The sequence below is a fragment of the Salmo trutta genome, chromosome 4 (assembly GCF_901001165.1).
Source record: "Salmo trutta chromosome 4, fSalTru1.1, whole genome shotgun sequence".
NCBI lineage: Eukaryota > Metazoa > Chordata > Actinopteri > Salmoniformes > Salmonidae > Salmo > Salmo trutta.
In genome coordinates, this window is record NC_042960.1 from 30,674,710 (window position 1) to 30,699,591 (window position 24,882).

The 24,882-nt window shown below is 43.9% G+C and overlaps 1 protein-coding gene across 4 annotated transcripts in view; it reads left to right on the forward strand.

Moving 5' to 3' along the window:
* lrp8 (low density lipoprotein receptor-related protein 8, apolipoprotein e receptor) overlaps positions 1-24,882 on the forward strand; it is a 270,817-nt gene that overhangs the window by 103,086 nt on the left and 142,849 nt on the right. For all 4 annotated transcript variants that reach the window (XM_029750462.1, XM_029750464.1, XM_029750463.1 and 1 more), the window contains exon 3: positions 23,242-23,364. In XM_029750462.1, coding sequence (XP_029606322.1) covers positions 23,242-23,364 — 123 coding nt within the window. The remainder of the gene's footprint in view (positions 1-23,241; positions 23,365-24,882) is intronic.

The following is a 24,882-nucleotide window of genomic DNA, read 5'->3' on the forward strand; positions in this document are numbered from 1 at the left end:
GAAGTATTTTTGGCTAGATGAATGCAGCTCTGCTCTTAGACCTTAGAAGACATAGTCTAGCTGTGCCCTCTCTTCTCTGGAGGGGAAGAACAATGTCGTCAATCCTGATTTGCAAAGAGCTCTTGTCAATGAGCTCCCGTGGTTTAGTTTCCTGTCATTTATGCCTAAGCTACAGTAACCATTGGCTCTAGTTAGAGCACTTGCCCATCTGCGATGAGTGCCACCGCTGATGAGCTCTTCAGATATCAGTGGACCAGAGAGTGGCCTGCAGCACTATCGCTGTCTCTGCTTCTGCTTGTACCTCATCTTAACTTTGCTATTGTCCTTGTCCCAACCGTTACTACCACCTCGCATGCACACTCACACACGCACACGGGCACACGCACACACACACACACCTTTTTATGATCTCTCTTCCTATCATTTCTGTTTGAGATCATTGGTTCTATCTCACCTCTCTGGTGGTCCTGGCCTCATCTCCCGGTGGGAGAGCTGGTGGTTTGTTACAGCCCTGTTGCTTTCATCTGGTGTTTTTATTTAACTTTTCACATCAGCGATCAAGAAGAACAGGGGACAAAGGAAGGGACATTTGGATGTTTGCCAGACAGAAGGCGAGGGAGGGAGGCAATGATGGAGGGAGGGATAGAGAGCGATTGCGAGCGTGCTATGAGGGAGGGAGGAATGGAGGGAGATGGGGTGGAATAGGGAAAATAAGGAAGAAAGGAAATAATTGTAGACGTGCCTGGGGCAGACAAAAATGAGTGATTTTGTATTGCTTTGTGCATTGTCATCGACAACACAGGCGAACAGAGACCGAGGCCAGATCAACTGTCACAGGGGAAGATAATTACATTCTGGTGCCTCAAATCTCTAGGCGATTCAATGCAGCAGGTTGGAATTTTAGATTCCTCCTAAAATATTCACCCCCACCTTTCCTATTAGGCCCACCTTCCAACCCCCACCCCACATACAACCACACATTTGAGAATATGGTAATGTTTGTGGTCCGTTTTGCTTTCAAGGCGGCGGCCATTTGTAATTTAAACACATTTTTGCTCGTCGTTTTTTGTTGTTGTTCGTTTGTTGCTCCCCTCCCTCTTGTTTTCTGCCCCTCTAGCAGTGCTTTTTAATAATAAGGCCCATCTGTAATTTGTCATGTGGTCCAGCATGCTGCGCTGTGTGAGGGGAGTGTGTGTCCGTGTGTCCGTGTGTGTTTGTGTGTCTGAATGGCGTGGAGGAAGTGAGGGTTGGCCTGGGAGGGAATAACAGGGACTCACACAGGGCGTTGATTCATGCAGCCAGCGTGGAGCGCAACGGGAACATTGGCTTCAATGAAGGCGTTTTTTTTTGGTAACTGCTTGTACCTCCCTGCAGAGACCGTCAGTCACTTACTGTACTGCTGATTCCTGGGCGGTGGCTTTTGGGAGTTCATAATATGCTTCTGAATACGGGATGTCGTTACACTGAGCAGTGTGGGTTATAAAAATGGGATTTTCAAGATTCATTTGAAAGGGTCATTATTTTCCGCTGTGTTAATCATTCAGGGAATTTCATTGTTAAACGTTGAGCTAATTACTGACAGTCATTTTACCTTCCATTGGATTGTTGTTCATCGTCAGGTAGTGGGCCTATAGGCCTATTGACATTTGTAGGCTCATGTTTTTACATAGGTATCGTTAACTCCCTTGGCCCACTGGGCTTTGTGCAAGGCAGAGGCAGGCTATTTAATAGAGCCTTGCTCCTGCTAAACACACACACACACACAGGTTATGTTCTATCCTCTTAGGGACATAAATGTCATTTCCATTCAAAATCCTATTTTTCCTAACCCCTAACCCTTACCATAACCATAACCCCTTACCTTAACCCTAATTCTAAACCTAAGTGTAACCCTAAACCTAACCCCTAAGCTTAAAATAGCCTTTGTCCTCATTGGGACGTGGGAAATGTCCCTACGAGGGAGAATTTCCCTTGTTTTACTATCCTTGTGGGAACTTGTGGGGTTTTAGGTCCCCACAAGGATGGAAGAACCCCCCCCCCCCACACACACTTCCCGCTGACAGTGTTCCTCCCAGTCAGAGAACTCTGCGTTGAGATGCGCTAGGCAACGCTTCACTCTCCATCTCCCCTCTGTCTGTCTATCTGGGTGTGGTCCGAGCTGGGTTCTTATGGTATTTGAAACATGTCAAATATGTTCAGCATTTGGAGTGCCAGATGAATGGTGTATGCCCATTTGAGACCCTTTCATTGGCTTTATTGCGCCATACCAGCTCAATCGAGCACAACTTAAACCTCTCAAATACTGTTTGAACCCAGGTCTGGTGTAGTGGGGGTTGGCTGGCTAAATGGGGTTTTATACAGTACAGTACACACTGTCCCCATGTGTCTGAGGAGAGAACTAATGCTGGAGGGGTGGGGGGTGGGGGGGTTGCTAATGGACTGGCAGTAAATGGGTAATCGGGACAGTTTGTGTGTGTTTGGTGTGCTGCTATCCCATGCCAGACGACAGGGCTGGAGGGAGATGAGGGAGGGATGGGTCAGTAGAGAATGATATCATTAAAATGATGACCCTGTCAAGGAGACTGAACTTCCAGGGGGGGTTGGTGTGGTGGAGGGGGGCTTGGGGGAGGCAGCAGGGCAGCCACCTATGGGGGTTAGGCCATAGAGGGGGAGACGGGAGGTGAGGGGAGGCAGGGGTATCGCTGTCTGAATGTGTGTGTGTGTGTTGTGTGTGGATTGTTAAGGGTGCATATCTCACCTCTAATGAGAAGTGGCTGAGCAGAATGATGTGATGTAATTTGTCCCAGGCACACCAATAACTACCTTACCTGTGATTTGGTAGAATACCCCTACACACACACACACACACACACACGTAACTGTAATACCTGTTACTGTAACACCTTCAACATTGTTATTGTCTGAGCTTTACTGATTTACTGAGCATTTGCAGTCAGAGAGGTTTGCTAGCCCTTCATGCAGTAGATATGGCTGACGTAAACCCTCCACACATCTTCCTCCTCCACCAAAACAATGGGCCTTATTGTCTGTAGCCTAATTACCAGGCTGTGAAGCTAACGCATGCCGGCGAACAGATCTCTGTCTCTATGATCTGTTTGATCCCGTTTTCAGACCTTACACAACAATCACCACGTGTGTGTTGTGAGTTTGAGCCCTCTAGGCAAATGGCATCAAAAGACAGGGAGGGAGAAAAAAAGTGTGCTGTGTACAGGAATCTTTGTATTTTATTATGTTGTAGCCAGCGGGGAAGTTGCTGGAGATCAATTCATATTGATTTCATTTGGATGGGAATGTTGCGTTTGTGGCATGGAGCTGGAGTGTGTTTGGCGTACCAAGGGAAGAGAGATGGACGCGAGGTGAAAGCTGCTGAACTGTTACTTTATAGGCCTAATGCGATCACAGCTCAGTGCAGAGCTAGCTAGCTCCACATAATGAGACAGGCTCTAATGGCTGTGATTTCTACTGATAACACTGTAGCCTACAGTCTCTACGCCGCTCATGCGTTTGATTGAAGAATGGAATTGACAGAATATGAGAGAGAGAGAGAGAGAGAGAGATCCCATCTGTAGACTCACATGAAACAAGCAATTTAGACTAGAGCATTACAATTTTTATTACATTTTTTTTGTGCCCTGCATCTCTCTTTTTCCTTTCTGGTGATTTCATCCTGGTAGTCAGTAAGCTTCTTTGTGGCCCTGCTCCCTGCCTGTAAGCCCTTGCTTATGTAAGCCAGGGCCGAGGAGACCCCGCTGTATGTGACAGGATTTGGGAGGTCTTGAGCTTTGGCATGTCGCTGACGCACGCAGGTCCTGTCTGGGAAAAGCATGGAGTCTCAGAATGAATGACATGGAGTATAACAACAGGATAAATAAGAGTTTCAGTCGAGGGCAATGCCTTCTGTCAACAATACTGATGCAAAACTGAAACCAGTGAATTAAGGGGAAATAGTCTTATTTTCGTTTTGTGGCTACCTTATCCAGCAGGCTATTGGTTATAAGGTTCCTTCCTTATTAGTCATGAGCAAATAGGAACAGGATACATACCACGGTATTACCATTTTAGTAAACAAGGGGCTGCTAAAAACACAAAAACATTATCAGAATGCTAACACAGTTAGCACAAACTAATAGTACATTTCAATAGAGGCTGCTAGATAAATATGCTAACAAGCGCAAAAAAAATGTATGTACAGTTACCGGTCAAAGGTTTTAGAACACCTACTCATTCAAGGGTTTTTCTTTATTTTTACTATTTTCTACATTGTAGAATAAGAGTGAAGACATCAAAACTATGAAATAACACATATGGAGTCGTGTAGTAACCAGAAAAGTGTTAACCTCTATGGGACCGGCGGGACGAATTCGTCCCACCTACGTAACAGCCAGTGTAATCCTGTGGTGCGATTTTCAAAACGTTTGAAATGCTATTACTTCAATTTCTCAAACATATGACTATTTTACAGCTATTTAAAGACAAGATTCTCGTTAATGTAACCACACTGTCCGATTTCAAAAAGGCTTTACAACGAAAGCAAAACATTAGATTATGTCAGCAGAGTACCCAGCCAGAAATAATCAGACACCCATTTTTCAAGCTAGCATATAATGTCACAAAAACCCAGAAGACCGCTAAATGCAGCACTAACCTTTGATGATCTTCATCAGATGACACACCTAGGACATTATGTTATACAATACATGCATGTCTGTTCAATCAAGTTCATATTTATATCAAAAACCAGCTTTTTACATTAGCATGTGACGTTCAGAAAAAGCATACTTCCGGGGAATTTACTAACAATTTACTAAATTACTCACGATAAACGTTCACAAAAAGCATAACAATTATTTTAAGAATTATAGATACATTACTCCTCTATGCACTCGATATGTCCGATTTTAAAATAGCTTTTCGGATGAAGCGCATTTTGCAATATTCTCAGTAGATAGCCCGGCATCACGGGCTAGCTATTTAGACACCCACCCAGTTTAGCCTTCACCAAAATCACATTTCCTATAAGAAAAATGGTCTTACCTTTCCTGTTCTTCGTCAGAATGCACTCCCAGGACTTCTACTTCAATAACAAATGTAGGTTTGGTCCCAAATAATCCATAGTTATGTTCCATCAGCGACGTTTTGTTTGTGCGTTCTAGACACTATCAGAATGGTAAATCACGGTCGTGCGCATGGCGCATAACGTGACAAAAAATTTCTAAATATTCCATTACCGTACTTCGAAGCATGTCAACCGCTGTTTAAAATCAATTTTTATGCCATTATTCTCGTAAAAAAGCGATAATATTCCGACCGGGAATCTGCAATTAGCTAAACAGCCGAAGGAAAATACTGCACGGGGTCGAATCGGGCACGCGCCTAATTCCATTGTCCTCTGATGGGCCACTTGGAAAAGGCGATAATGTGTTTCAGCCTGAGGCTGCCTCGTCATCGTTCAGGTTTTTCCCGGGCTCTGAGAGCCTATTGGAGCCGTAGGAATTGTCACGTTACAGCTAAGATCCTGACTCTTCAATAAACAGAAGCAAGAACAACAACACCTTGTCAGACAGGCCACTTCCTGCATGAAACCTTCTCAGGTTTTTGCCTGCCATAGGAGTTCTGTTATACTCACAGACACCATTCAAACAGTTTTAGAAACTTTAGGGTGTTTTCTATCCATATATAATAAGTATATGCATATTCTAGTTACTGGGTAGGATTAGTAACCAGATTAAATCGGGTACGTTTTTTATCCGGCCGTGTAAATACTGCCCCCTAGCCCCAACAAGTTAAACAATTCAGAATATATTTTATATTTGAGATTCTTCAAATAGCCACCCTTTGCCTTGATGACTGCTTTGTACACTCTTGGCATTGTCTGAACCAGATTCATGAGGTAGTCACCTGGAATGCATTTCAATTAACAGGTGTGCCTTCTTAAAAGTTAATTTGTGGAATTTCTTTCCTTCTTAATGCATTTGAGCAAATCAGTTGTGTTGTGACAAGGGAGTGGGGGTATACAGAAGATAGCCCTATTTGGTAAAAGACCAAGTCCATGTTATGGCAGAAACAGCTCAAATAAGCAAAGAGAAACGACAGTCCATCATTACTTTAAGATATGAAGGGCAGTCAATGCGGAACATTTCAAGAACTTTGAGAGTTTCTTCAAGTGCAGTCGCAAAATCCATCAAGCGCTATTATGAAACTGGCTCTCATGAGGATGGCCACAGGAATGGAAGACCCAGAGTTACCTCTGCTGCAGAGGATAAGTTCATTAGAGTTACCAGCCTCAGAAATTGCAGCCCAAATACATGCTTTACAGAGTTCAAGTAACAGACACATCTTAACATCAACTGTTCAGAGGAGACTGTGAGAATCAGGTATTCATGGGCGAATTGTTGCAAAGAAACCACTACTAAAGGACATCAATAAGAAGAAGAGACTTGCTTGGGCCAAGAAACATGAGCAATGGACATTAGACCGGTGGAAATTTGTCCTTTGGTCTGAAGTCCAAATTGTAGATTTTTGGTTTCAACAGCTGTATCTTTGTGAGACGCGATGTGGGTGAACGGATGATCTCCGCATGTGTATTTCCCACCGTAAAGCATGGAGGAGGAGGTATGGAGGTGCTTTGCTGGTGACATTGTCTGTGATTTATTTAGAAATCAAGGTACCCTTAACCAGCATGGCTACCACAGCATTCTGCAGCGATACGCCATCCCATCTGTTTTAGGCTTAGTGAGACTATAATTTGTTTTTCAACAGGAGAATGACCCAACACACCTCCAGGCTGTGTAAGGGCTATTTGACCAAGAAGGAGAATGATGGAGTGCTGCATCAGATGACCTGGCCTCCACAATCCCCTGACCTCAACCAAATTGAGATGGTTTGGGATGAGTCGGACCACAGATTGAAGGAAAAGCAGCCAACAATTACTCAGCATAAGTGGGAACTCATTCAAGACTGTTGGGAAAGCATTCCAGGTGAAGCTGGTTTAGAGAATGCCAAGGGTGTGCAAAGCTGTCATCAAGGCAAAGGGAGGGTGTTAGAAGAATATCAATTATCAAATATATTTTGATTTGTTTAACACTTTTTTGGTTACTACATGATTCCATGTGTTATTTCAAAGTTTTGATGTCTTCACTATTATACTACAATAAAGAAAATATTTAAAAATAAAGAAAAACCCTTGAATGAGTAGGTGTTCTAAAACTTTTGACAGTGTACAGGTATTGATCGTAGCAACCGAATATAATTTTTGGTGAGTTTGGACATTTGCAAGCGAATGTGAACGAGAGACATTGTGCAAATGAACAAAGTTCAATGCTTGTCTGAAGGTAGGACAGTACAGACTCTGGAACAGTATGTCGCTAGGGCAAGAGGGGTGAGTAGCTGACGGGCCGGAGAACGGAGAGGACAAAACGTTTGTACAAGGATGGCATCAGTGACAGCTGTACTGTACAGATAAGTCATCCAAAGCCCTTTGACTTATCAAACACGGCAGAAAGCTAACACTAAATGACGCCCGCCTCCTCATTCATTCAGCCGCTTACTTAGCTAACTAGCCAGTTAAACCAAATACACAGCTGGACTCACCGGCTCCCGCTTTCTCCAGTTCTGCTATTTATAAACAAACACGTGACTGGCTCAACTGTTCTGGAGAACTACGGTAAGCTTCATAATGTCAAATAATGTGACAGTTGAAATGAAGAACGCAATCTGCTTTTTCTCCTAACGTATTGCACAAGTTGACTGCAGGTATTAACTTAACTACAAGTATTCAAATGTATTGGAAAAGTTGACGTTATTAACGATATTGAAAAACCATTATGTGGCTTTTTTCCAAATACCCCGGTATACGATATATACGGTATTCCGCCCCAATCCTATTCCCATTCTACTCCACACACCCTCTCCATTCAACATCTCGCTCTGTGTATTCTCCCCCTAAAGTGACTGCTTAACAAAAGCACTCCAAATCCTCTGAAGTCTTGAATAACAACAATACGAAAGAATGATGGAATGAAAAGAGAGAAAAAAAGTTTAAGGCGGCGTTGGTGCCTGTGATTTCTAGGAGTCAGCACGCACCAAGGCACAGGGGAAAGAGATGAACCTTTGTCAAGCGGCATTAGAAAGCTGTAGCGCTGACGAGCCAGCGTTAGTGTGGCTCTCTCAAAGCGCCTTACCTTCTTCATTTTCCTTCCTGTTATCTGGGCCGGGCCTTTTGAAATACGCACCGGGCTCACAGATAAATCTGTCTGACTGTCACCAAGATGTGTTTGTTCCTGTTTTCAGGTTTTATTTTGTTTTTAAAATGGGTTTATTTCCCTAAAGCGTGGGTGGGAGGAAGGCGAGCTTAGATAACACTTTAAGACCGTATTAGCATGTCTTATTAGAGAGTTGGGTGTTTTTTTTGCTCAGTCCAATGTTTCTCGTACACCTGGGGGATTGAATTGGTACTGTAAACACACTCGGAGAGCAAAGGCTTGGGACACACGTCTCTCATAAAGAGGTATAGGAAGACGGTCAGCATCAACAAGCTAACTCTCGTTTGAGATTGGCTCATTTGTACCCTAAGGCTTGGGTTTCATCTTTTCTGAAGGGGAAGCTCAGAAATGGGAACTGGAGGTTCATTGTAAGTGTGGCTGGTTGTATTCTGCTCCAGGCTGAGGGGTGTTTGATGATCTCTACATCTCTCTGCAGGTGTCCGATCTCACATCTCTGGCCCTTTGTAGTCCATCCATCCATAATCTATGCATCACCCTGGGACTGTATACTATTGTATAGAGGACAGGGGCTGGTGCTTTTAGCCGTATTGCAGTGTTGAGGTATTTCACTGCTCTTACCACCATTTCTCTCTCATCCCTCTCATCATTCAGGAGCTAGACAGGTCTTTCATCTTCTGAACAGACCCCTTTCATACTGTGTCACTTTTCTATCCCCCGTCCCTCTTTCATACCCACACGTGCACGCGGGCAGGCACGTAGGCAGGCACGCACGCACGCATGCACACACTGGTCAGTTAATCCCTCAGTAACACTGCACTCATATTCAATCTTCCTGTGAGAAAGCTAGCCAAATCTAAACTCCTTGAGGAAAAATAAATAAACAGTGTCATTTTTAAGTAGTTTTTTATTTCACCAGTTGATACTTGATCCACTTTAAGTGTGTGATCTTATTATTAATTAATTAAATATATCGGTTGTTTTTTTGCTTACACTTGTTACTTTCATAATGAAAGTGATAAAAATACTTATTATTAAGAATAATCATAATATTTAAGGTGATTCTACAGTGTATTGGTAATGTGGTTGAAACAAACAAAAATCCCCCCAAAAATATCAAGCACTGTTTTTTTGCATTGCAGTTTATGAAGTGTTGTAGCATTTAGACTTACTAAATAGAAGTTTAAGTAACATATAATTTATCCTTCTGATTAACAGTAATGTAAAATAGTTTGTCTTTGGAATAACACGTTTAGACCTCTGTACACTCCACTGTTGTCCAAAGTTTTTCTTTCATTAATTCCCAGACAATTCCCTATATTTGCAAAGGTTTTATTATGAGTGAAAGGCTCTGGTTGGGCCGTGCCAGACAAAACCCAGCAGACTCTTGCTCCTTCAGGAACAGATAATTCCTCTTAAAAAAATTCATACATTCGAGTGTCCTTATCCTGGACAATCTTTTGGCCCATCTCCACCCACTACAGAGAGGCTGCTTGCGTGCCCATCTCTGCCAGTTCTTTCTCCATGTTCTGTTCTTCGCTGACCACGTCACCCTCCTCATCTACTAATCTAATGGCCCCTCTTCTTTCACTCTCAGCTTCTCCCGGAACTCCTCAAAACAGGCTCCGATCTGGCTTTTGATCTGTTCTGAGTAACTCTTTGCTTTAGTGATTTCAGTTTTTTGCCTCTCGTTTAACTTTTTTTGTATACCATCAATCCTGTTAAGGTGAACTAAAACTGTAGCTACCTCTGTCTTCAGATCTTTCTGGTCCTCTTTTACAGGTCTTCCCCCTCACAAATTAATCCGATGAGCTCATTGTCCATCACACAAAAGAGCTTCAGAGATGCTCCGTGTTCACAACACTCATATCCTCTCCTTTTTCCCCTCTCATGCCCCTCTTTGTTCTTCCAGTTTCAGCTGGTTTGCCATATTCCTTATCAGCCTGCAGATTTGGAAATTTGCCCTCAGGGCAGCGTTCAGGCTTCTTTCGATGCATCTTTTGCAGAAGGTGTGCTGGCAGCTGAGAATCACAGGCTGAGTGAAGATCTCTGTGCAGATAAAATAGTGCAGGTGATCCGTCAGAGATGGGAAAACTGTAGCCGTACTGGAGATGAGTATGTACGTCCTCACCGAAAGTCCGGGAAGAGAAATTAAAAACCAAAAGCTGATCTGTGTTTCTCTTATTAAAAGGGCGTGGCACTGTGAATCCCCAGCGTCATTCAGCTAAGAACAAGAAACACAACGTTGTTGTCAACATGGGGAACCGTTGTGACCGGGAAACGTACAGGTGTAGGATCTTAATTTGAGGATTTAAATGTTTAGTTCATAATGTTGCCTGTTACGAATCCCTTTGGCCCTGCAGTCTAGGGGGGCAACGAGACCCGTAACATAACTCACGCAAATTATAATAGTGATAAAGAACAGTGAGAACAAAAACCACAGACAACTTAAATCTACCGTCAAACACTACTGGTTTATTTTAAAACACACGGTAAAGGGGGGCGGGAAAAGGGGCTGAGCTGGACCCAAGGAAAGAAACAATCCAAAACACCCCTAAGCTAGACTAGCCTACTTCAAGAACAGCTAGCTAACTAACCAAAAATAATACAGTGGGTGGTCCGCCAAGTTCTAACTAGGGTATTTAGACAAGGGTTACCTACGGGTAGTGTATGCCCATGGGCGACTTGTCTTGGTACCCCCTTTTCCCACCATCAAACAAACAGTCAACACTTTAACAAAAACAATACTCACAGGCTGACGGACAAAGTGACATGTAGTTGCCAAAAACAAAAGAAAGATCTGTATTCAAAGAGAGCGCGATATAGACACAGAGCGATTGACCACAGAGCGATTGAACTATAGAAAGGGAGACTAAACTAAAGAGAAAACAACTGGCTGGGTTTTTAAACCAAGGGAAAGGGATGTGATTGGTTGAGGGAAAAGGAGCAGGTGTCTTGGTTGGTGACTGATTGATGACTGATTGGGGAATGATGATTGTCACCTGTGAGGGGAGAAGGAGAGAAAAGAAACACACACACACACAGGATACATACACAGGATACCTGTATACGTAACATTGCTTGATATGAGTTTTAATCTGTTAGCTGGTCAAAATGAGGCTACTTGCAAAGTGGAATACTGTTAATATAACCGTGTTTTTGTGCAGGTTTAAGATTAATTTATGTAAATCACGAAGCACACCTGCATTTCCTGCGGCGCAGGAAAATTCTCATCAACAAAAGAGTGATCAAAGACCCTACACCTGTAGAAACTTGAAAATTGAATGATTAAAATGATAACAAGCTATATTGGCACTGCTTTCTTGCGTTGTTGCTCAGGGAGCATTGTTGCAAACAAACTTACTGAATAGAACCTTAAAATTAAGGCAATAGTTATTTATTTTTTCCAGGCCGAATTTCTTGTTTTTATCAATGTCAATTATGGCTTTTTTGCTTTTGAAGATCTTCTCCATGGCCTTCCAAGTCAGTAGGTAGGTTTCTATTGACCCAGGTTTCTTTGACAAAAGCAAGTAAAAAAAAAAAACAACATTGCGACGTGTAATGGAAATCACTGCTATAGGAGACATGTTCATTTTTACCCGTTTTTTTCCCTTCAAACTTTTTTTTATTGCGACAAATTATGATGGAAACTGTGTTTTCGAATACATTCTGATTCCCTTAATCATTTCGAAGGTACGCCGGGCACGTGATGTTATCAAGTAACTATAAAGCTCTACTCCACATTTAATTATAAATGCCTACTGCTTGTTAAATCTATTTTTTCAACTGTAAAATAATGTTTCTTTGCAGAACAAGAATGCCTGAATTGCTTAGCCTTGGTTTTCTGGTTGGCTGGATGCGTGCTAAATAAACTAAATGAAAAATAGTAACACAATAAAATAACAATAACGAGGCTACAAGGGGTACTGGCACTGAGTCAATGTGCAGGGGGTAAAGTCAAGGTCATTGAGGTAATATGTACAGTACCAGTCAAAAGTTTGGACACACCTAGGTTCTTCTTAATTTTTTACTCTTTTCTACATTGTAGAATAATAGTAAAGACATCACAACTATGAAATAACACATATGGAATAATGTAGTAACCAAAAAAGTGTGAAACAAATCACAATTTTCTTCGCTTCTCGCTCAAGGTGTTTGCGTCACCGATGCTGCACTGAATCCCAAGTAAACCTGACTCTACCTTTGTCTTCCGATTCTCCACTGGTTTGAATGTGTGTCAGATTGTGGTCTTTTCTCTCCTTACAGACCATACAGATACGCTTTCTGTCAGTCTCAAAGAAAAGCTTTATTTTCACCGTGTACATGGCACTCCTCTCCCTTCTTTTGTTCCAATCATACTACTTTTTTCTTCCCATTTGTCCTTTCATGCCATTGTTTGCTCATTCAGTCTCAGCTGATCCTCCATCTTCCTGATTGGCCTGACCTGGAAGTTTGGGAGGTTTGAGAGCTTCTTTGACTGGCATGTCCTCCTCTCTCCCCCCCTCTTCTTCGCTGGTCCGACTCGCTCTGCCCACTTCCATCATCCAGTCCAGTCTCAGCTGATTCCCCATGTTCCTGATCAGTGTGTTGATTTTTGCTCCTTTGAGCAACTTCTCTGTCTCTCTGCCCCCTCTTCCCCGCTCCATTTTCATCTTGGACACCTCTCTCTCCTCTAGTTTCAGTTCGTACGAAACATTCATGATCAGCCTGTTGATCTGGAAGTTTCTGTCCCTGACCAGAGTTCTGCACTCAAAACAGCGTATGTGACCAGCCTTCAGGCTCTGTTTGATGCATCTCTAGCAGAAGGTATGTTGGCATCTGAGAGTCACAGGGTCCATGTAGATATCTGTGCAGATGGAGCAGCGAAGGTGATCCAACAGAGTTGGGAGAGCTGTAGCCATATGAGAGATGGGAAAGGGGAAAAGGGATACCTAGAACACCTTCATGGCACCGACAGAGATTGTCGCCTCGCATCGTGTTCTTAGGAAACTATGCAGTATTTGGTTTTGTATGTATTATTTCTTACACTGTTACCCCAGGAAATCTTAAGTCTTATTACATACAGCCGGAAGAACTATTGGATATAAGAGCAATGTCAACTTACCACCATTATGACCAGGAATACAACTTTCCCGAAGCGGATCCTCTGTTTGGACCACCACCCAGGACAATCGATCGGATCCCAGTAGGGGACCCAAAACAACGGCGCCGCAGAAAGGGCAGACGGAGCGGTCTTCTGGTCAGGCTCCGTAGACGGGAACATTGCTCACCGCTCCCGAGTATACTTCTCGTCAATGTCCAGTCTCTTGACAACAAGGTAGATGAAATTCGAGCAAGGGTTGCCTTCCAGAGAGACATCAGAGATTGTAACATTCTCTGTTTCACGGAAACATGGCTCACTCGGGATACGTTATCAGAGTCGGTACATCCACCCGGTTTTTTCACGCATCGCGCTGACAGAAACAAACATCTCTCTGGTAAGAAGAAGGGCGGGAGTGTATGCCTTATGATTAACGAGTCGTGGTGTGATCATAACAACATACAGGAACTCAAGTCCTTTTGTTCACCTGACCTAGAATTCCTTACAATCAAATGCCGACCGCATTATCTACCAAGAGAATTTTCTTCGATTATAATCACAACCATGAATATCCCCCCCAAGCAGACACCTCGACGGCCCTGAAAGAACTTCATTGGACTCTATGCAAACTGGAAACCACATATCCTGAGGCTGCATTTATTGTAGCTGGGGATTTTAACAAAGCTAATCTGGAAACAAGGCTCCCTAAATTTTAGCAGCATATCAAATTCGTGACCCGGGCTGGCAGCATTCTGGATCATTGCTACTCTAACTTCTGCGACTCATACAAAGCCCTCCCTCGCCCTCCTTTCGTCAAATCTGACCTCGACTCCATTTTGTTGCTCCCAGCCTATAGACAGAAACTAAAACAGGAAATGTTCGTGCTCAGTTCTGTTCAACGCTGGTCCGACCAATCTGATTCCACGCTTCAAGATTGCTTCGATCACATGGACTGGGATATGTTCCGGATAGCCTCAGACAACAACATTGACGTATACGCTGATTCGTTGAGCGAGTTTATTAGCAAGTGCATCGGTGATGTTGTACCCACAGTGACTATTAAAACCTTCCCCAAACAGAAACTGTGGATTGACGGCAGCATTCGCGCAAAACTAAAAGCGCGAACCACTGCTTTTAATCATGGCAAGGTGACCGGAAACATGACCGAATACAAACAGTGTAGCTATTCCCTCCACAAGGCAATCAAACAAGCTAAGCGTCAGTATAGAGACAAAGTAGAGTTCCAATTCAACGGCTCAAACACGAGACGAATGTGGCAGGGTCTACAGTCAATCACAGATTACAAAAAGAAAACCAGCCCCGTCGTGGACATCGACGTCTTGCTCCCAGACAAATTAAACAACTTCTTTGCTCGCTTTGAGGACAATACAGTGCCACTGACACGGCCCGCTACCAAAACCTGCGGGCTCTCCTTCACTGCAGCCAACGTGAGTAAAACATTTAAATGTGTTAACCCTCGCAAGGCTGCCGGCCCAGACGGCATCACTAGCCGCGTCCTCAGAGCATGTGCAGACCAGCTGGCTGGTGTGTTTACGGACATATTCAATCAATCCCTATCCCAGTCTGCTGTTTCCACATGCTTCAAGAGGGCCACCATTGTTCCTGTTTCCAAGAAAGCTAAGGTAACTGAGCTAAACTACTATCGTCCCGTAGCACTCACTTCCGTCATCATGAAGTGCTTTGAGAGACTAGTCAAGGATCATATCACCTCCACCCTACCTGACACCCTAGACCCACTCCAATTTGCTTAACGCCCCAATAGCTCCACAGACAACGCAATCACACTCCACACTGCCCTAACCCATCTGGACAAGAGGAATACCTATGTAAGAATGCTGTTCATTGATTACAGCTCAGCATTTAACACCATAGTACCCTCCAAACTCGCCATTAAGCTCGAGACCTGGGCCTACAGAGAGGAGGTGAGGGCTCTCGGAGTGTGGTGCCAGGAAAATAACCTCACACTCAACGTCAACAAAACAAAGGAGATGATCGTGGACTACAGGAAAGAGCAGAGGGAGCACCCCCCTATCCACATCGACAGGACAGTAGTGGAGAAGGTGGAAAGTCTTAAGTTCCTTGGCGTACACATCACGGACAAACTGAAATGGTCTACCCACACAGACAGCGTGGTGAAGAAGGCGCAATAGCGCCTCTTCAACCTCCGGAGGCTGAAGAAATTTGGCTTGTCACAAAAAACACTCACACACTTTTACAGATGCACAATCGAGAGCATCCTGTCGGGCTGTATCACCGCCTGGTACGGCAACTGCTCCGCCCACAACCGTAAGGCTCTCCAGAGGGTAGTGAGGTCTGCACAACGCATCACCGGGGGCAAACTACCTGCCCTCCAGGACACCGACGCCACCCGATGTCACAGGAAGGCCAAAAAGATCATCAAGGACAGCAACCACGAAAAGCCACTGCCTGTTCACCCCGCTATCATCCAGAAGGCAAGGCCAGTACAGGTGCATCAAAGCTGGGACCGAGAGACTGAAAAACAGCTTCAATCTCAAGGCCATCAGACTGTTAAACAGCCGTCACTAACATTGATTGGCTGCTGCCAACATACTGACTCAAATCTCTTGCCACTTTAATAATTAAAAATTGGATGTAATAAATGTGTCACTAGTCACTTTAAACAATGCCACTTTATATAATGTTTACATACCCTACATTACTCATCTCATATGTATATACTGTACTCTATACCATATACTGCATCTTGCCTATGCCGCAGGGCCATCGCTCATCCATGTATTTATATGTACATATCCTTATTCATTCCTTTACACTAGTGTGTATAAGGTAGTTGTTGTGAAATTGTTAGATTACTTGTTAGATATTACTGCACGGTTCGGAACTAGAAGCACGAGCATTTCGCTACACTCGCATTAACATCTGCTAACCATGTGTATGTGACCAATAACATTTGATTTGATTAGTCAGTTGCACAACTGAATGCATTCATCTGAAATGTGTCTTTCGCATTTAACCCCACCCCTCTGAATCAGAGAGGTGGATTGTGTGAGTACGACCTCACTGAGAGAGAAAGTAAAGACAGGCTGTCCTTAAAGCATACTCAACCTAGTTTAACTCTTGGCAAATGAATTGGATTTTTGTTTTATCAAATGGGAGTGGCTCTGTTTATGCCACATCTTAAGATGGTAGACAAATCCTTCCATCTGGTAATGGCCCTGGCTCGTCTTATCACAGTGCAGCACATAAAGGATTGCCTACCTCAGCCCTTCAATACAGCTTATCAACACCTATTATCAACCACATATATATCATAGGATGCCATAGGGTGCAGCACTTAACAAAGACAGGGCAATCACACCAAACAAGGTTCAATGTTTCTCCTTCATTGTTATTGTAGTGTTGTAGCTATACATTACATTGTCTCCTTCCCTGTGATGGAGAGAACACATTTTGAGGGGTAAATGGAGTGTGGAAATTGAATGACTCCGAGGTTCCTGACCTTCACCTGTTTCCCCTGCTCCTCTGTCGCTTCTTCTCAATTCACATTCCTGTGTTGTTCCGGCGACGTGGCGGATTCCTTAGAGGTGTTGCGGTGGCTCGGTAAACATCCCAGGTCACCCGAGTCAGTCAGTAATCATGGTGGCCCCTGGAGCGTGTCATTGGGAGAATGCCGGTAGCTCCGAGAGGAGCTTCCTGTCTTCTCTCGGCTGATCGGGGGAAGGGGGTGGGCCTACAGGATAATTAATAGGAATCACAGCGGGAATGGGAAAAATAATACCTGTTCTGGTTGGTCTGAGACAGGGCTGTGTGATGTGCGTGTGTGAGCGCTTACTTGCGTGTGTTACTTGTTTGTGGATGTATTGTATGTATTCAGCTCGTGGACTCACACACTTTACAGTGAGTTCAAGGTATTCTATATGGATGGCGTTCTCATGACATGTCTCAGCTGGCGAAGGAGGTAAACGTATATTTGTGTATTTACTTGTGTCAGCAACTCTGTCCACATTTGAGCGGGATGTGTGTGTGTATACATAATTGTTTGCATTTGTGTGGTGGTTGTTTGTGGATGCGCATGCGTTTGCCACCTCTGTGTGGCACAGGATCTTGATGCATAAGTCATAAATCAACAAATCCTTGAGGTAGCTGTGGAGAATGGGCAAGATTACTGTGTGCCACAACACACACACACACACACACACACACACACACACACACACACACACACACACACACACACACACACAACACAGCGCTGGGAGATGAAGGAACAAAAATCAACAGCGCACAAGCCCCTCGGAATGCCACCGCACCACATGGCACTGCCAGCCCAATCACTGGAGACACTAAACTCACACCAATTCAACAACATCTGGCAGTCCTTCAAGCTAACATTTCCTTTTCTTGGGATAATTAAAAGCATATTGTGGTGTGCTACAATGGTGAAACCCTCACTTAAAGCAGTTTGAAGGTCGTGGGGGAGGTAATGAGAAATTCCTACTATTCTTTCCATGGATTATTTGCTCTTTTGTCCTTGAGATAAGAAAGGATGAGAGGGAGGGATGGAGAGAGGGTGGGAGAGATTGTGGGTGATTGATAGGTCTGCCGTTGCTCTGTTTCCTTAGTCCCCCTCCTCACCCCAATGGAGTGTTCTCCCACCCCTATACATCCTTAGGCACCCTACTACCCACTCTCCACACTCTCCATACCCCTATATCTCCCTCCAATCATCCCATCTGGGGATCATTGTCCTGTTGAAAAACAAATGATAGTCCCACTAAGTGCAAACCAGATGGGATGGGGTATCGCTGCAGAATGCTTTGGTAGCCATACTGGTTAAGTGTGCCTTGAATTCTAAATAAATCACAGATAGTGTCACCAGCAAAGCACCATCACACCTCCTCCTCCATGCTTCACGGTGGGAACCACACATGCGGAGATCAACCATTCACCTACTCTGCATCTCACAAAGACACGGCGGTTGGAACCAAAGATCTCAAATTTGGACTCTTCAGACGAAAGAACAGATTTCCACTGGTCTAATGTCCATTGCTCGTGGTTCGTGGCCCAAGCAAGTATCTTCTTCTTATTGGTGTCGTTTAGCAGTGGTTTCTTTGCAGAAAGTTTGACCATGAAGACCTGATTTACACAGTCTCCTCTGGACAGTTGCTGTTGAGATGTGTCTGTTACTTGAACTCTGTGAAGCATGTATTTGGGCTGCAATTTCTGAGGCTGGTAACTTTAATGAACTTATCCTTTGCAGCAGAGGTAACTCTGAGTCTTCCTTTCCTGTAGCGGTCCTCAGGAGAGCCAGTTACATCATAGCGCTTGATGGTTTTTGCGACTGCACTTGGAAGAAAAGTTCTTTGACTTTTTTCCATATTGACTGACCTTCGTGTCTTAATGTAATGATGGACTGTCGTTTCTCTTTGCTTATTTGAGCTTTTCTAGTCATAACACTGACTTGGTCTTTTACCAAATAGGGCTATCTTCTGTATACCACCCCTACCTTGTCACAATACAACTGATTGGCTCAAATGCATTAAGAAGGAAAGACATTTTACAAATTAACTTTTAATAAGACACACCTGTTAATTGAAATGCATTCCAGGTGACTACCTCATGAAGTTGGTTGAGAGAATGCCAAGAGTGTGCAAAGCAATCATCAAGGCAAAGGGTGGCTACTTTGAAGAATCTCAAATATAAAATATATTCTGATTTGTTCAACACTTTTTTGGTTACTACATGATGCCATATGTGTCATTTCATAGTTTTGATGTATTCACTATTATTCTACAATGTAGAAAATAGTACAAATAAAGAAAAACCCTTGAATGAGTAGGTGTCCAAATTTTTTACTCGTACTTCATGTAAGCATCAGCTGTCAGAGCAGTTTACCGATCATTGTACCTGTTCACAGCCCATCTGTAAATAGCCCACCCAACTACCTCATCCCCATATAATTTATTTTTGCTCTTTTGCACCCCAGTATCTCTACTTGCACATCATCATTTGTACATCTATCACTCCAGTGTTAATGCTAAATTGTAATTATTTTGCCACTATGGCCTATTTATTGCCTTACCTCCCTAATCTTACTACATTTGCACACACTGTATATAGATTTTTTCTATTGTGTTATTGACTGTACGTTTGTTTATACCATTTGTAACTCTGTGTTGTTTTTGTCGCACTGCTTTTCTTTATCTTGGCCAGGCCACAGTTGTAAATGAAAACTTGGCCTACCTGGTTAAATAAAGGTGAAAAAAATCCAAAATAAATGTGGATACCCCTTCAGATTAGTGGGTTTGGCTATTTCAGCCCCACCCGTTGCTGACAGGTGTATAAAATCGAGCACACGACCATGCAATCTCCATAGACAAACATTGGCAGTAGTGTGGCATTACTGAGCTCAAGTGACATCCAACATCTCACCGTCATAGGATGCCACCTTTCCAACAAGTCAGTTCGTCAAATATCTGACCTGCTAGAGCTGCACCGGTCAACTGTAAGTGCTGTTATTGGGAAGTGGAAACGTCTAGGAGCAACACCGGCTCAGCCGCGACGTGGTAAGCCACACAAGCTCACAGAACGAGACGTCTGAGTGCTGAAGTGCGTAGCTCATAAAAATTGTCCTCAGTCACTACTGAGTTCCAAACTGCCTCTGGAAGCAACGTCAGCAGAAGAACTGTTTGACGGGAGCTTCATGAAATGGGTTTCCATGGCTGAGCAGCCGCACACAAGCCTAAGATCACCATCCGTAATGCAAAGCGTTGGCTGGAGTGGTGTTGAGCTCGCCACCATTGGACTCTGGAGCAGTGGAAACAAGACTCTGGAGTGCTTAATCACGCTTCTCCATCTGGCTGTCCGACGGACAAATCTGGGTTTGGCGGATGCCAGTAGAACGCTATCTGCTCCAATGCATAGTGCCAACTGTAAAGTTTGGTGGAGGAGGAATAATAGTCTGGGGCTGTTTTTCATGGTTCGGGCTAGGCCCCTTAGTTCCATTGAAGGGAAATTTTTACGCTACAGCAAGAAATTATATTGTAGATGATTCTGGGCTTCCAACTTTGTGGCAACAGTTTGGTGCAGGCCCTTTCCTGTTTCAGCATGACAATGCCCCCGTGCACAAAGCGAGGTCCATACAGAAATGGTTTGTCGAGATCCGTGTGGAAGAACTTGACTGGCCAAGACCTCAACCCCATCAAACACCTTTGGGATGAATTGGAACGCTGGCTGCGAACCAGGCCGAATCGGCCAACATCAGTGCCCGACCTCACTAATGCTCTTGTGGCTGAATGAAAGCAAGTCCCCATAGCAATGTTCTATCTTCTAGTGGAAAGCCTTCCCAGAAGAGTGGAGGCTGTTATAGCAGCAAAGTTGGCACCAACTCCATATTAAAACCCATAATTTTGGAATGAGACTTTCTTTGAGTGTCCACATACTTTTGGTAATGTATGTGTGGAGTGGGAGACTGGCTGGGGATATGGAAGGGAGTTAGATGAATTCCCAGATAAAATAATAGGAGACCGGAGGGGATTTGTGTTCAGTGACACACTCGCATGATATTGCAATCACTAACACACACACGCGCGCACACACACACACCGGGAGGGGATTTGTTGAGTCTACAGGGATGTGTAATTCCATTACACAGGACCTCTGTGGATGTAGCTTCCTCCTCTGCAATCCTCACAGCCATGTACTTGGGAGTTTTCTTTTTAACTGCTTGAAAATTGTATTATAGAATCTGGGTGTTTTTTGTTGTAGCCGTCGGGAAAATACTTCTACTTGATGTCCCATTATAATGGAGACTCTTGTCCTCATCCATTAGAAGACGTTGGTAGGACTTTTAGGTACTTCCCCATTGTGTTGCTCAAATGTACGTAGTTCGTTCCTTGAGCTGTTCTCGTCTGTTAACGTTCATGGGTCATTCCATGAATGGAGTGCCTTTTGCGTACCTTTGATATTGTAAGTAGAAATTGTGCACCAATATTGAATTGTAAAAGCCCGTTATGTCAAATGAAGTTCCCCTTTAACAAAAGGAGAATTCGATCATTCAAAATTCATCATTTTGGCATGTCCCTCCGTCAACCCTGTGTTACTTCTAGGAAGGTTTTAACCCACTTAAAGTTTCACTACCATGTGATTAGCGATTCATTTACGTCTGTCCCTCATTTTAAGGGTCAACCATGTTATGTGAACTGGACTCTCATTTTAATATGGTTGAAACGATTCTTATTTAGATTTTTTTTCAAAAGAAGATTTGAATGTCTAATAAAAGCAGGTGAGCTGTTTCTAGTCTTTTTGGCCATTTTCTGGTGTTTTGTGGTGGAAAACTGAGTTGAGTATAACCCTGCTAACCATAGATACACAGCCTAGAAATGTTTGAACAAAAAATAAAAATAAATAAGCTTGCATTCAGTTGCCACGACAAGCATGTCACAAGGCGATTTATGGCTGATTTAAGAAGAAACTCTGTTACTGTCAACCCTTGTACTTTATTTGCCACTTAATAGGCACTTACTATATTATATACATATTACTATAGCCATTTTGTAATTTCACGTCTTGAGATGGTAAAACTAGTTTTTTTATGTGCTCATTATGACAGAATGTTAAAATTAGGTGAAATCAAACGTTTTTTGGGACTAACTTACACTTCTCAAGAAGCACCGAATTGGTGGAACGACCCTATTATGTAATGTTTCATGTTTATTGTGGACCCCAGGAAGAGTAGCTGCTGCTTTCGCAACAGCTGGTGGGGGTCTTAATAAAATACCAATTACCAAATGTATTAGGAGTTGTTTGTGACTTCTCTGTACTTTCCAGCATGTCAGGCAGTAACCTAGCAGGTAATGACGCGAGTGCTGTCAGGTGTAATAGTCCGAATCCGGCACGTTTTGTTTCACTACACTATCTTCCTGTTGTGTTATGAGCCCCTGGGGGGGCATCATTCATATGCAGTGATTTCAACCCCCCAGTCTGGCCACCCAAGGTAGGCTACATCACATAAACAATAGGCTAACACGCCTCTAGTCTACTCAGCCAGACTGGGCTAAGCCGCAGCAATCATCACACTCCACTACAGTGATTCTGACTAGTGCTACAGTACAATAACCTACATTAGATGTAGTCAATGTAGTTGACATTTTTAGGCTAAAATCTTTAGCCTAACTAGCCTCTCTCCATCCAGGCAAGGCTAAACCCCTAGCGATCCCCCTCACACTCCACTGCAGTGATTCTGACTAGCCTAGCACTCCGCTAATTTACATTTTAGGCTAGTGCCGTCCCGTGGGCACAACACTGTTTAAACCAAGGCATGTAAATGAGGAAGAGAACAGGACAGTTAGTCCCGCTGTGTGGTGTTCATCAGGCAAGCGGAGCGAGGCATTGTTCTCTCTCTCACATGAGGCGAGTGCTTTCTCTTGTTCAGAACTCTCCCGGTCAAGAAGAAGGAGCTTTAGCTCCCCCTGTGACACACTCAAACGCTCCAATTTTCCCCGGGCTGCTCCGCTCTGCTCGGAGAGAGTGACTGGAGAATGGGGTTAGATGGGTTATGAGACTGGTCATCTAACAACAGTCTGCCCTTGCTGCAATCTCTGGGCACTGAGACAAATGGACAGGTTTGGGAGGGTATTTGTAAAGTGGGGTTAAATGAACGGAAGCTTGCATCTGGCCACGTTTTGTGCAGTTTGCTTATTAGATAGTGGACCTGATTTGTAAACCCGACCTCGAGGTTTTCATCATTTGTTCAAAGCGAGACACCATTTCACTTAGCTTGAGTTGTGTATTTGACTTAGAATACTAATCTGATCTCTCTCTCTCTCCTTCCCTATCTCTCTCTCTCTCTCCTTCCCTCTCTCTCTCTCTCTCTCTCCTTCCCTATCTCTCTCTCTCTGTCTCTCTCTCTCTGAGCAGCAAAGAAGACGTGTGCCACCACAGACTTTGCGTGTGAGAACGGCCAGTGTGTTCCCCAGCGGTGGCGCTGTGACGGGGAGCCGGAGTGTGCCGACGGATCAGACGAGGCCGACGCTACATGCAGTGAGTTCAGACGCTCTCTTTCCCGTACTGTGGTGTGGATGTGTATGGAGGAATGGGTGCGTGTCGGTACAAGAACAACAAAAAACAAATGGGCCTTCAGGACACTTCTAACACACTCACATGCCCACGCCACACACCACACACATCCTGGCATCCAGAGGAACATTGCCTCCAGCTCAGTGGCAAATGAGGTACGAGGAAGCTGCGGGTTGGAAAACCAAATCAGCCAGCCGGCAGCCCACAGTGTGTTTTCTCCTCGTCTCCGTTCCAGAGCAGTGAGCCCGATCTGCATTGTGGGTACCTTATTTAGCCCTGTCACGTTTGAACCGCTGTACCGCCAATTCCCGCCTCATTTCTGAAAATGAACGTGTTTCCTTCCCTTACCTCTGGAAATCAGATTGATGTTTTCTGTGTTTTTTTTCACAGAGCTTTTTTCACCAAAGACAAACAGTCAGCACATCCCTCCAACCAGCAGAACAAACCCTGTCCACTTCCATCTGTCTGAGTCTCACACACACGGCCAACTGACCCTACTGTACCTCTGTGCCCCCCTGTCACACTCACACAGACCTGAGGTCAGCTCTAAACCCTGTTCCGCTACCCTCACATCCTGCTTATTAATTACCCAGGATTCACTGCGGGCTGCACTCCATTTTGTTCAAAATTGCCACCAGCATATGACCTGTGTACCGGGGCGGCGTTTGAAAACAAGCACCAGGAGGCATGTTCACACGTCGCTGTTTATTACTTTTTAACGCAGCCGTAATGACTTAGCCCTGGCCATTGATCAAGCAATCCACGGGCATTACTGTACAGAGACAACCGTGAGATTGCAGCCATTTCTTTATAGCCATAACTTACCTGCCATTACTGAGGGGCAGCGGCATTATGCTAAACTCTATGGCTATAGGAGGAGAGTCATAGAGCTGTTATATACTCATATCGGAAAGTATTCAGACCCCTTGACTTTTCCCACATTTTGTTACAGCCTGATTCTAAAATGTCTTCTCATCAATCTACACACAATACCCCATAGTGATAAAGCGAAAACAGGTTTTTAGAAATGTTTGCAAAAGTATTAAAAATAAAAAACAGAAATACCTTATTTACATAAGTATTCAGACACTTTCCTATGAGACTTGAAATTGAGCTCAGGTGCATCCTGTTTCCATTGATCATCTTTGAGATGTTTCTACAACTTGATTGGAGTCCACCTGTGGTAAATTCAATTGATTGGATATGATTTGGAAAGGCACACACCTGTCTATATAAGGTCCCACAGTTGACAGTGCATGTCAGGAGAAAAATCAAGGCATGCGGTCGAAAATAATTGTCCATAGAGCTCCGAGACAGGATTGTGTCGAGGCATATATCTGGGGAAGGGTACCACAAAATGTCTGCAGCATTGAAGATCCCCAAGAACACAGTGGCCTCCATCATTCTTAAATGGAAGAAGTTTGGAACCACCAAGACTTACTAGAGATGGCCGTCCAGCCAAACTGAACAATCGGGGGAGAA